The sequence below is a fragment of the Petaurus breviceps genome, unplaced genomic scaffold, assembly GCF_028583685.1.
Source record: "Petaurus breviceps papuanus isolate PSGF00001 unplaced genomic scaffold, PetGlider_PUasm1.0 79, whole genome shotgun sequence".
Lineage (NCBI taxonomy): Eukaryota > Metazoa > Chordata > Mammalia > Diprotodontia > Petauridae > Petaurus > Petaurus breviceps.
This window is the reverse complement of record NW_027186523.1, coordinates 6,592,486-6,606,034: the sequence shown is the minus strand read 5'-3', so window position 1 is coordinate 6,606,034 and position 13,549 is coordinate 6,592,486. Positions and strand designations below refer to the sequence as shown.

At 37.1% G+C, this 13,549-nt stretch overlaps 1 protein-coding gene across 1 annotated transcript in view; it reads right to left on the bottom strand.

The window, feature by feature from the left end:
- LOC138175809 (basic helix-loop-helix ARNT-like protein 2) overlaps positions 1 to 13,549 on the bottom strand; it is an 80,590-nt gene that overhangs the window by 12,413 nt on the left and 54,628 nt on the right. The window contains exons 9-13 of the mRNA XM_069106309.1: positions 13,080 to 13,320; positions 11,657 to 11,763; positions 11,274 to 11,424; positions 5,613 to 5,671; positions 2,438 to 2,546 (exon numbers count right to left, since the gene is read on the bottom strand). Of these exons, the coding sequence (XP_068962410.1) occupies positions 2,438 to 2,546; positions 5,613 to 5,671; positions 11,274 to 11,424; positions 11,657 to 11,763; positions 13,080 to 13,320 (667 nt within the window). The remainder of the gene's footprint in view (positions 1 to 2,437; positions 2,547 to 5,612; positions 5,672 to 11,273; positions 11,425 to 11,656; positions 11,764 to 13,079; positions 13,321 to 13,549) is intronic.

Sequence of the window (13,549 nt, the reverse complement as noted above, 5' to 3'; positions counted from 1 at the left end):
AGGATGTTCTGGTTGCTAGGTTGAGGATCATGAAAACCTGTAGGAAAGTGACCACTTCATCCATTTATCCATCTTCCAACCTCCTCACACAGTCAGGATTCCCTACCCTGCCTCTTTAGATCCTTTTTTCTTCTTCTTATACTAAAGAGTTTATGTTGATTTTATTTATAAGGAAAACATTCTCCTTGATAACCTAGACAGTAGAAGGGCATTCTTTAGTCCCTTTTCATTTTGCTTTTCTTCTAGAGGAACTGCACTTTAGACAGGGATCACAGTTACTTGGTTATGGCAAAAATACAAATATCACACACTATAGCAATTTAATTCATTTTATCCATCTTACTAGAGTACAGAGTAGAAGGTTATTTATTGTCACAAGGATCACAAGAATAGGCAGAAAAATAAGCAACCTAACATAAGAAGTTATCTGTTTTAGTCTATTAATGGCTAAATACTTGTAACATTAATAACTTGTAAGGCTACTACCTTAGTACAATAGAATTTTCAGCAAAGGATTTATATCCCCCCCCAAGAAGTTACCAATATGCCAAATTTTTACTGTAATATTTGATTCCCTGGTTAAGGTTCCAGTTCTTCAAAATGACAAAGAAACTTAAACATTGTTCTATGCCTTGAAGCACTTTAGAACAGCTGAGCAATTACTCTAGAGGGAGAAATAAAATAAGGAAAGAAGCTAAGGATACACAAATAGTCAAGGAAAGTGTTCAATTCATAGCCTGCTTTCCAGATAGTTTATACTGAGCAGCATAATGGTTGGGTGTTCTCCCCTACTGATTGATATCCTGAATTCCTTACCAATACACATTAGCTTCAATTTTAAGATCAATATTGCCACTGCTTCAAACCATCCTGCACGTGGATATCAGATTATTTTCCCTACAACATGGCTTTTACCATGTCATTCCCCCAAAGGGGTGCAAAGCTACAAAGCATAGTAGAAAGAGTCTTGGTTTTGAAATCAGAAGACCTGGTCTTGGATCACATTACCTTTTGGGGCCTTAGTTTCCTCACCTGTAAAATAAAGGGTATAGGCTAACTGATCTCTAAGGTTCTTTCCAGCTTTAACAGTTTATGAGTCTATTAGTTTCCTACAATCTATAAGATAAAGTCCAAATCTGGTAGCTTGGAATTCACCATATTTTGATTTTACCATATTTATTCAGGCCCATCTTCTCCAATCTGTTAATTTTACTGCAGTTAGTTGAGCTGTCTCACAGTGCCCTCATCTCATGCCCAGGCATTCTTTTCCCTAAAAGCCCTACTCCACCTCCTTTCCATTTATTCAAAGCCTGTCTCTCTTGCAAGATCCAGGTCAGCTTCACTTTCCTTAATGAAACCAACCTCACATTGATTTCTCCCCCTTTTCTGACCTCCTGGAGGAAATTTCTGAGTTGGGAAAATTCTAGAGATGACCAAATCCAAACCCTGCCATTTGCAGATGAGAAAACCAAGACTTAGAGAAGTGAATGTCTTGCCCAAAGTCACACAGATTGTTAATTCCATGACCACTACTAGACATCAGATCTCCTAGCTCTCATTTCTCTTACACCATGAGGTATAGCACTCATAGCAAGATACTGTATGAGGACTGAACCAAATAGAGTGAAAAGATGCAAGGGAGTCATGCTCCCAACACTCCCCTCAAAAGTCAACAAATAGAAAAGCTGATGAAAAGGAAAAGGATCCACTAGAAAATCACACAAGAAAATAATATATAACTAATAAAATTTTAAATGAGCAGAGTGCTGAAATATACCGCACATGATTAAATACCTCAAAGTCTAAGTAATGTTACAAAAGTCCTATATCCCCAGGGAGACTGCAAGAAGGGATTGTTTTGTCATAAGAACATGGGACCATAGATGTAGAGCTGCAAGAAATATCAGAATATATTAAGTCTACCTCTGTCATTCTATAGATAAGGCCTAGAGAGACAACTTGCTGAGGGTCACACAAGTAAAGTTATGTTAGTTCTGCATTTCTCTAAGTAGCCAACATAATTCTAAGCCCCCAATTGGCAATTAATAATACTGATTAAAGTAAATAGAATATAGAAGATAAAAATAACATCAACACTTATACAGTATTTTAAGATTTGCAGAGTCTTTAATGTATATTTTTCTATTCAATCCTTAGAACAACTCTGTAATCTAAGTGATACAGTAATTATTATTCCCATTTTAAAGATGCAAAGACGGAGGAGGAGAGAGGCAAAGTGACTTGTCCAGGACTCACACAACTAACAAGTGACCTAGACAGATGGGGAAGCCAGGTTTTCCTGACTCCACACATCACATTCTATCTACCATGGCAAGCTTCCTCCAGAGCAAAGCCACATATCAGAAAGCCACCACACTCATGGTCTCTGCTCTACTATGCACATACATACTTGGATTTTGCATCTATACAGAATTACCTCTGTAAGCCGAGAACTTCATTTTCAATCTCTGTTCCTATACTACCAGCACCAAGGACTGTTCCTGTAGATATCCCAGGCACACTAATAAAGGACTGTCTGGAAGCATCTAAAGCCACAAAAACACAAACAAAAACATGGTGAAATGGTGAGAAGATTTCAGTTACAAGTATGCCATCTTTGTTAATTTTAGTTTAGGTTTTTCTTTATTCAGATGGAATTCCCCTAGCATTCTTTAAAAGTGTTATTCATCTGCCCTAAAATGTGTTTTACCATTGGGTTTTAACCCCAGTTATGATATCACACTTCAATATTTCAAAAGAATAAACAGGAACTGATTATCTAAGGGTTAAATAACAGCAAAATCACTTGTTATCCTTTCCTGCCTGATTACTGGCACCAGTGAACATAGAGTTTAGTGCAGTTATTTCAATATTTTAAATAACTAAGGAGAATAAAGTACTAGTTTTACTCAGTTCATGAACGAGTTAATTATATATGGTGTATGATCATCAGCATCAGTATAGCTAACATTTATATAGTGCTTGCTATGTGCCAGGCAATGTGTTAAGTGCTTTACAATTATTACCTCAATTGATCCCCACAACAGCCCTGGATATAGAGACTATTATTATCCCCATTTTTACAGATGGGGAAATTAAGGCAAACAGATATTTATGACTTGTCCCAGGATCACATAGATAATAAGTCTCAGAGGCTGGATTTGAACTCAGGTCTTTATGGCTCCAGGCTCTGCACTCTATCTACTATACCACCTAAGGTAAAGTGTCATATCTAGACAGCCAGCATAAGACAGACAAGGGTTAACAGCCAGACTGTATGTAATCATCAAGGAGTAAAGTAGGGGGTGCTAGAGTCAGCTTGAGAGCTTGAGGCTCAAGAGAGGCAACTATTAAACTTTCAGTGTGTGTATTCATGTGGGCAAAGACTACAAATTAGAATTTAGTTCATTGTTTTGTTGATTGTCAAGACTTAAGAATGTCAAGGCAAAAATGACAGTGATGCAGGTTAAACTTAAAAGTATGTCGTGTGTACTTTTTTCCCTCTGGAGATCTGGTTAAACATTTGTCAGTACATCCCTGAGTAAGGGATCTGGGCATTAAAAACAAGGCATGGAGACAGCAAATTTGGTCAGAGTGGAGAAACTGAGGTTCTGGGATGCTGGAGTCAAAAGAAAAGAGCAGAAGTTGAGACAAGAACAAAGCACCAATCAGAAAAGGAAACTAAGCCAGCCAAAGTGAGCACATCAATGCTTTACTACGTGCTGTGCTCAATGTTCTCCAGAAAAGCTTCAAAGATGTATGAGGAGTGGTTGCACAAGTTTCTCTTTCTTAAAGGAGGTAATGTGCTTGGACACAGGACTGTCATAAGATCATAGATTTTGAGCTGGAAAGCACCCCAAAGATCATCTAGCCCAACCCCTTCATTTTATTTTATTTTATTTAAGCAATTGGGGTTAAGTAACTTGCTCAAGGTTACACAGCCAGTTATTTCTGGGTATGGTGCTAAGTATCTGAGCCCGGATTCAATCCCCAGGTCATCCCAACACTGGGAACAGTGCTCTTACTCACTGTGCTACCTGGCCACCCCAAACCCCTTCATTTTATAAGAGAGGGAATGGGGGACCAGAGAAATGGGCTGACTTGCCTAAGACATCCAAGTTCATAGTTATCAGACCTGGAAATCTAACCCAGGGACCTTCACAGAGAGCTTGAGAGATTTCCCAAGTAACACTGTCTCCTAACACAACTTCTAGCTGAAATACGATTGCTTTGGCAAGGCATTAACTTCAGTACCAGAAGGCACGTAGGTTGTTCATCTTCCCACTGGATATTCCAATCAACCACATGGCCATTCCATTCTAGCATGCTATAACCTTGATTCATTGGGAGCCCAAACACTAAGAATCTTACTGTCTCTTCGAGTTTTTCCTGCCTGGATCCCTATCTCCCCATAAATGCAAGATTGCCTTTCCTTGGGCTACCTTTTAGTGATTCCCCCAAAATCAAGGATCAAAATCTTAGGGACATGACAACATGCCATCTGTATCTCCTAAAACAAACCAACCTTGTGGTCACAGATGGTCCCAAGAGGATCCTGACATATGCACAGAGTGGGTAAGATTAGTAAAACATATCAATTTGAATATTTCAGGAAAATGCTACCACTGCCTTCTTCTTACCAAATTACCTCACATTTACATATTTGCACAGGAGCAAAATTGTCTCTCTTGATAGACGATGAATTTATTGAGGGCAGGGACTTCTACATTTTTTTCTTTGCATCCCCGTCCCCTACTAACATAGTGCCCTCAATTTTTTTTTCTTCAAACCAGACTGACAAAAGGAAATCCTGGTAAAGAACTTCCTTCTGTTAATGCAGATGGACACTCTGCCATTTACAGTCTTAGAGAGTTGCCTGGGTCCCCGAGAGGTTTGAGTAATTTGCCCAAGGTCACATAGCTAGTATTATGTCAGAAACAGAATGTAAACTAGTATCTTCCTGATGCTAACCATTATATCATACTGCCCCTCCACCTGGCACATAGGAAGCTCTTATTAAATGCCAGCTAATTGATAGAAGGTAAATTCCTTGGGGGTATGGACTGTTTTGTTCATGCCTTTGTATTCTCAACCCCTAGCATGGTGCCTGCCTTACATTAAGTGCTTAATAAATGTTGATGGATTGACTGATATAGAAATAGTTTATATTGCGGAATCATCATTATCCTTTTCCTATTACTCCTTGCATAACATTGCTAATATCAAGAAATATTGCCTCCAAGCATAATATTGGCTTCTTTCTCTGCTTTTAATACAGAGTTTGGGTCCCTATTGTTCAAAATATCCAATCTCAAACTCTAACTCCACATCTTTTCTTCAGCACAGAAAAAAGGATCTGAAACTAAGCTTAAAAGCAGACTGTCACAGTGGATCAGGCCCAGTGGATTCAGAGATAAGAAAACCCTGGTTCAAGTCCTGCCTCCGAGACACACTGGCTGTGTGATCCTGTACAAGTCCCCTAACAACTCAGTGCCCTTAGCAACAATCTAAAACCATCCGTTGCAGAGAAGTTGCTGATCTGCATTCCTAGAAGGGGTCTCCTCACTATACCAATGAAATCACAGGCCCAAACCAAAACCCCCTAATCTTACCTTCTGATGACTGTGAGCTGCAAGTAAGCAGTGATGTTCCTCTGGATTCTCTACATCCCCTAAAATTAAAAAATACTAAAAATTTAGGGGGAAAATTGATTTGGCAAACAATATAAAAATAATTTATTAAGTACTTACCATGTACAAGGCTTTGTTCTAGGTCCTAGGGAATTAAATTTATATGCAATTATTTTGTATAACCATCTTTGTAAGTATTTGGTTAGAGTAAAAAAAACACATTTTAAAAATTATTCTTAAAAATTTGATAAGCATTTGTTTTCCCCCTTTCCCCACTGGAAAAAAAAATTCCTTGTAGCAAACATATATTGTGTACACACACACACATACACACACATAAATGTTTAACTACATCTGTGTCTGTATCTATATGTTGTTGTTCAGTCCTTTCAATCATGTCTGACTTTGTGACTATTTGGGGTTTTCTTAGCAAAGATACTAGAGTGGTTTGTCAATTCCTTCTCCAGCCCATTTTACAGATGAGGAAACTGGGGCAAACAGGGTTAAGTGACTTGCCCAGGATCATATAGCTAGTAAGTTTCTGAGGCCAGATTTGAACTCAGGAAGATAAATCTTCCTGACTACAGGCCTAGCACTCTATCCACTGGGTCACCTAGCTGCCCCCTATTTTTATATATCTACATCTACATCTTTACACTCACATATAATCGGGCAAAATAAATTGCCATATTGAACCATGTAAGTTTTGAGCTAAGTGGTATATAACATTTTTGTGAGAATATGTTATTCTATTACACAATATAACCCTGGATCAACGCAGATTATTCCATATCCAGTACATGTCCTGGTACTTAATTTTATATTTTCCCTAAACTCTGATATCTTCAAGAAGACAAGAGATATGTAGGTGACAGGAGATTTAACAGAAGATATTAAATTTTTACTTTTTCTACCACTTATTCTAGATAAAGAAAAGGATCATTATTTTAGAAATCCCATTGCGATTTAATGGAGACATTTATAGAATCAAAAAGTCTATAGGATAAAAAGTACAAGAAATGAGATGAGGATATAAGCTTCTAGATAATAAATTATTGTACATGCTTTAAAGTAAACCTGAAATAAAACATTCACATTCTCTATTAATGGTTGGGTAGTGCTGGAAACAGAGGTACAGAGAGTGAGATAGAAGTGCCATAAGTATCTTACAAAGAAAATACAAACAACAAACACCATAATAATAGCATTTATATAGTGCTTTAAGATTCACAAGGCACTTCACATATATGATCTCATTTGTTCCACAGAACAACCCTGACAGACAGGTGCTATTATTGTTCCTATTCTAGAGAAGAGGAAATTGAGGCACACAGAGGTTAATTGAGGGACTTGTCTCTAGGGTCACACAGCTAGTAAGTGTCTAAGGCTGGATTTGAACTCAGGTCTTCCTGACTCCAAGTTCAATGCTCTATCTCCTATGCCATTCTAGCTGCTAAGAATATGAAATGTTCTGGGGTGGCCAGGTAGCACAGAGAGTAAGAGCACCAGCCCCAGAGTCAGGATGACCTGGGATTGAATCCGGGCTCTGATACTTAGCACAACACCCAGAAATGACTGGCCATGTAACCTTGAGCAAGTTACTTAACCCCAATTGCTTTAAAAAAAAGAATATGAAATGTTCAACAAAAATACAAATTCTCATATATATATATATATAATATAAAATTTTCATATACTGTGGAAAAGAAAAAAAGTTAATCAAAATACAATTACCTACGTAGAATATTTTAAAAATCTATGTATAAGATCTATATCTATGTAGAAGATAAAAACTATGTACAGGATATGTATCTATATATAAGATTTTTAAAATCACAATATTAGGAAGCTGGAATAAAGGAAGAGAAGCAAATTAGAGAAAAATTGGTATCAGAGTACAGTATAGAGCTTTTGGATTAAAAGAAGGAATACACTAAGTGATATTATAGCTGGAATATATCATAGACTGCCCAGTAACATGCAGGAGAAAAATAATGTTTCCCTTATAAATATAATAAAAACTGACACAAAGATACAATTATCTAGAAATCCCATTCTACCTTGAAATAATCTGATAAATTCTTGATTTTTCCTGTTAATAATGTCATGTCTTAGGAGGCAAATGTAATGAAGAAGTAAGCTGCTATTCTAGACAAATTCTGACCAATAAGAAAAAGTTGTTTGGTAAAAATGAAATGATAAAAACCCATTGGGTGAGAGTGGCTATGTGGTCTCATAGTTTATGATAGCCAGATGGTAACAACTAAAGTCATGTATCTTGGTCTTTAGTAAGTCAAATTTCAAAAAGTTCAGAGAAAAAATATATTTGATCTATGAGATGAGACTATCATGAAAGGTAGCTGAAGATGGAAAACACACTTTCAGAAATTTGATTCTGCGTATACGCTACAGATATAGTTACACTTATTGCTTTTCTGACAATGCTTTTCTGATTTCCCATTAGCTTCTAAGATCCTAGCAACCATCAAAACTACTTGGTACTGGCTAAGAAATAGAGGGGTAGATCAGTGGAATAGGTAAGATACACAAGACACAGTAGTCAATGATTATAGTAACCTACTGTTTGATAAATCCAAAGACTCCAGTTTCTGGGATAAGAACTCACTATTTGATAAAAACTGCTGGGAAAACTGGAAAATAGTATGGCAGAAACTAGGCATAAATCAACGTATATCACGGTATACCAGGATAAGGTCAAGATGGATACATGATTTAGACATAAAAGGTGGTACAATAAGCAAATTAGGAGAGCAAGAAATGGCTTACCTGTCAGATCTACAGAGAAGGTAATAATTTATAACCAAACAAGAGATAGAGAACATTATGAAATGAAAAATGGATAATTTTGATTACGTTAAATTAAAAAAGTTTTGCACTAACAAAGCCAACACAACCAAGATGAGAAGGTAAGTAGAAAGCTGGGAAACAATTTTTACAGCCAGTGTCTCTGATAAAGGCCTCATTTCTAAAATATACAGAGAACTGAGTCAAATTTATAAGAATACAAGTCATTCCCCAATTGATAAAGGGTCAAAGGATATGAACAGGCAGTTTTCAGATGAAGAAATTAAAGCTATCTATAGCCATGTGAAAAAATGCTCTAAATCACAATTGATTAGAGAAATACAAATCAAAACAACTTTAAGGTACCACCTCATGCCTATCATATTGGCTAATATGACAAACAGGATAAATGTTGGAGATGTGGGAAAATTGGAATACTAATGCATTGTGGAGTTGTGAACTGATTCAATCATTCTGCAGAGCAATTTGGAATTACATCCAAAGGACTATAAAACCATGCATTTAATCCAGCAATACCACTATTTGGTCTATATCTCAAAAAGAGCATAAAAAAGGGAAAAGGACTCACACATACAAAAACATTTATAGCAGCTCTCTTTGGCAAAGAATTGGAAATTGAGAGAATGTCCATCAAATGGGGAATGACTGAACAAGTTGTGGTATATGAATGTAATAACATACTATTGTTCTATAAGAAATGGTGAGCAGGTGGACTTCAGAAAAACCTGGAAAGACTTACATGAACTGATACAAAGTGAAGTGAGCAGAACCAAGAGAATAGGGTACACGTTAAACAGCAACACTGTGTTGATGACCAACTTTGATACTTAACTCTTCTCAGCAATATAATGATCTAAGACAATTCCAAAAGACTCATGATAGAAAATGCTATCCACATCCAGAGAAAGAACTATAGAATCTGAATGCAGATCAAAGCATACTATTTTCTCTCTCTTTTTTTCTTTTTCATGGTTTTTCCCCTTTTGTTCTGATTTTTCCTTCACAACATGACTAATGTGGAAATATGTCTAACAGGACTGTAATATTTATAGCCTATATCAGATTGCATGCTGTCTTAGGAAGGAGAAAGGGGAGGGAAGGAGAAAAAAAATTTGGAATTCAAAATCTTATAAAAGTGAATGTTGAAAACTATCTTTACATATAATTGGAAAAAATAAAATACTATTAAGTAGGAGGAAAAGATTGTAAGCTCTTTGAGGGCAGGGCCTCTTTTTTTTTCTCATTCGTATTCTCAATACTTAGCACAGAGCCTGACATATAGTAGATGTTTAATAAATGTTAATGGAATTGAATTGATGAGCTTAGATTTTAAAATGACCTGAACAAAATGGAAAAAATGGATCCATAACCAAGTCTGAATATAGACACCAAGTTGTAAGAGGCAAAAAGAAAGCTAAAGCCTAGAGTGATCTGAGGGTTGTTGAAAAATGACAAGAAAAAAAGCAATAAAAAAACCAAGCCCTTTTAAAAGAATGTTTGGTGCAAAAAGAACAATGAAGAGCTAGGTCCAGTGCTGAGAGCAGAAAATGTAACAAATCAGAGAAAGATTAGAACTACTAAAGCCATGTTTGTCTTTCATATGTGTAGGTGGGAAAAACATAGTTAAGAGAAACCCAAAGTAGAAGACAAATATTCCTATTTTTAAAAAAGAAAGAAATATGGATTCTGAAAACTATATTCCCAGATGAGCTTTTGACTTTGTGGACTTTACTACCATGATTCTCACCCTGGACCATCCTTCTACCATGATGCTCCCTTCTCTCATTGAAGAGTTCCTTCCAGGAGCCTCCATTTTGGGGAAAGGCCCAGGTCAGCACTGCTTCCTTTCCTCCCTGGATGCACTTCTGACTCTCTGGACTTTTCCCACCATCACTCAGCTGCCTTCTCATGTTGGAACATCCCTTAGTGTTTAGGGCCTCCTCAGCTTAGAATATCCCTTTACCATATCACCCCCCTCTCATTGGTGAGTTCCTTTTGAAGCTTCCCTTTTGGAGATGGGCCCAGGCTGGCCCATCATTCATTCCCCTCCTGGCTTTGCTTCTGAATCTCTGGACTTCTCCACCACATCCCCATATGGGTAACTTCCCTTTCCCCAACCTTGCCCCTTTCCAGTTTCAATACTAGAATATATGTCTTTGAGGACATAGGCTGTCTTTCTTTCAGTGTGTGCATGTATATGTGAGTATGTGTGTGTATATATGTATTCATGTTTATATACGTATGTATATATTAAAAAAGATTTAGTGATGTTAGTTGACTGCAAGCTCAACATGAATTCAGAGTGTGTTACAGCTTCCAAAAAAGCTAAAATTTGGGCTTATCAATAATTCCCAGTAAAAGATAGGTAATAGGCTTACTGTATTATAAACTGGTCAGACTACCCCTAGAACACTGTTTTCAGTTCTGGGCACCACATTTTAAAAAAGGAACATTAACAAGTTAGAGCACATCCAAAGAAAAGACAATAGAAATGGCAGGGAGTTGGTACAGTGGAGAAGAACATGGGACTTGGCGTTAGGAAGACCTGAGTTTGAATCTGATCTCAGGCATACTTATCAGCTGTGTGACCCTGGCTGGGCAAGTCACTTGACCTCTGTGTGCTTCAGTTTCCTCCTCCATTAAATGGTACCTATATCACAGGATTGTTGTGAGACTTAAATGAGACAAGATAGGTAAAGTCTTTTCACAAACCTTAAAACTATTATTCTAGCTATTATTCCATCATAGGAAAAACCATTAAAGGAACTAGGGCTTTGAGATTATGGTGCTAAGATAATTATTTTTAAAATTACTTACAGAACTAATGTGTTCACGGATACAATGTATTCCAGTTCTTTGGTCCAAGGGTTTATGAAACTAAACCACTGGCTTTTTAAAGTGATAAATGAGCCATCTTTTGCTTTGAACTTGTAGGAATCAATAAAGATTTTCTCCTTACTCTGCAGGACTAAATAGACAAGAAAAAAATCAGAATATTGTGATATTCTTAAAATAATAGGTCACTTGCTGTTATAAAATTCATTTCATTCATATTCTTTCAAGTTTCTGAACTTATAGGTTCTGTAGAAATTAGGATTCAACATTATTTGAGAAAGGGAGAGAAAAAAAGAGTGAGGAGACAGAGAAAAGAAAAATTCAGGGAAAGATTTTCACAGAGAAAAATTCCATTCATTGTGTACCTGCTTTGTGTTTCTTGGTTAGATTACTGTGATCATCTTGATGGAAGTATTCATAACAAGAAGTTCCCAAAAGTTCTTGTGGAAGATAGCCTAAAATCGCTGTTGCCCTTTTTAAATGGGAAAAATAAAATTCGGAGCTGGTGAATATACAACTTCCCGGTATACTGTACATTTATTCTTTTTTTTTTTTTAAGCAATTGGAGTTAAGTAACTTGCCCAAGGTTACATGGCCAGTTATTTTTGTGTAGGTGTTAAGTATTTGAGGCTGGAACCGATCCTGGGTCCTCCCGACTCTGGGGCCAGCACTCTTACTCACTGCGCCACCTAGCTTCCCCTATCTATTTATTCTAAATAATAGTCTGGTGTCAAATTGGAGGTGTCAAATTCCCCCTACTGTACACATAGCCTACAAAACTCCCAAGTGCAGATGAAGCAGATTAAAATGTAACCAGGAAAATGTTTAACAAAACAAATACAAATATAGTTCAACATGGATAATGTTAATTTGTGGTTTTCTAAGTCAATATGTGGTGGCTAGGGAATCTGTTTTTATTTGCATTTGACATCATTGGTCCCTTCTCTTTTTACATTATTATTATTGAGGCCTAGATAACATAATAGAGAGTGTTTGGTTTAGAGTCAGGAAGAGCTAAGTTCAAATATAGCCTCAGATATTAACTGGCTGTATGGCCCTGAGCAAGTCACTTAACCACTTTGTCTGCTTCAGTTTCCTCAACTGTAAAATGGGAATAATATTAACACTTTCCTCCTAGGTCGTTGTTATGATTAAATGAGGTGATATTTGTAAAGCACTTAGCACAGTGTCAGTGTTAAATAAATGCTTGTTCCTCTTGCCCTCCCCAACCATTGGTTAGAAGAGAATCATAGTAGGATAACATATGATATGCCTAAGGCAAGGACCCTTAGGAGTTTCATAAGATTACAGGATCATAGATATAGAATTGGAAAAGACCTCACAGGCCATCTAGTTCAACTCCCTAATTTAACAGATGAAGAAACTGAGGCCTAAGGAAGTTAAGTGACTTGCTCAAGGTCACACAGGCAGTAAGTATACTCTCTGGGCTCTTCAGACTCTCAGATTCCATGCTGGAATGTTGAGGCACAATTGGAAATCAAGGTAGGATGCAGATCTTCTTGTGTCCCAACCTAACCAAAGACATAGTGATTACTATTCCCAGGTCAATGCAACTGTGATTACAGGCTACCTCTCCATCTCATGTCATTTACTTGAGATACATTGTAGTGATCGTGCTTGTTGGAAGTTTGCTGACATATCAATACACTCATTGCACTCAAGTCTTTCCTTTATAAATTAAATCAGTACAGATGGGCTACTGAACAACCTATCATTCCTGTAATCTTCATCAGCACTTTCAATGCTAATCATTACTGCATTGGTTACCGTTGATCCACATAGACAAACTTTCCATTCGTGGCAAAGCGGGTAACAAATTCTGTTGGCTTGACTTTAATTTCTCTGCTGTTTTGTGGGACAATATAGGGATGTAATCTTCCAATGGCCACGAGGCAGTTAAAGTTACTGCTGCTTTCCTGGCTGTCCTTCTCTTCTTCCAGTCCTACTACACTCAGAGGCCAACTCCTCAAATAACCCATGCAGTGAATGGTACAGAACTTCTTGTGATCTGATTTAAAGGGAGGAAGGAAAGAAGGAAGGAAGGGGATGGGAAGGGAAAGGGAAGGAAAAGAGAAGGGAAAGACAAGGGAAAGGAAGGAAGGAAGAAGGGAGGGAAGGAAGGGAGAAGGAAGGAAGAAAAGGAGAAAAAAGAAGAAAGGAAAGAGGAAAGGAAGGAAAGAAGGAAGAAAGGAAAGAAAGAAAGAAAGAAAGAAAGAAAGAAAGAAAGAAAGAAAGAA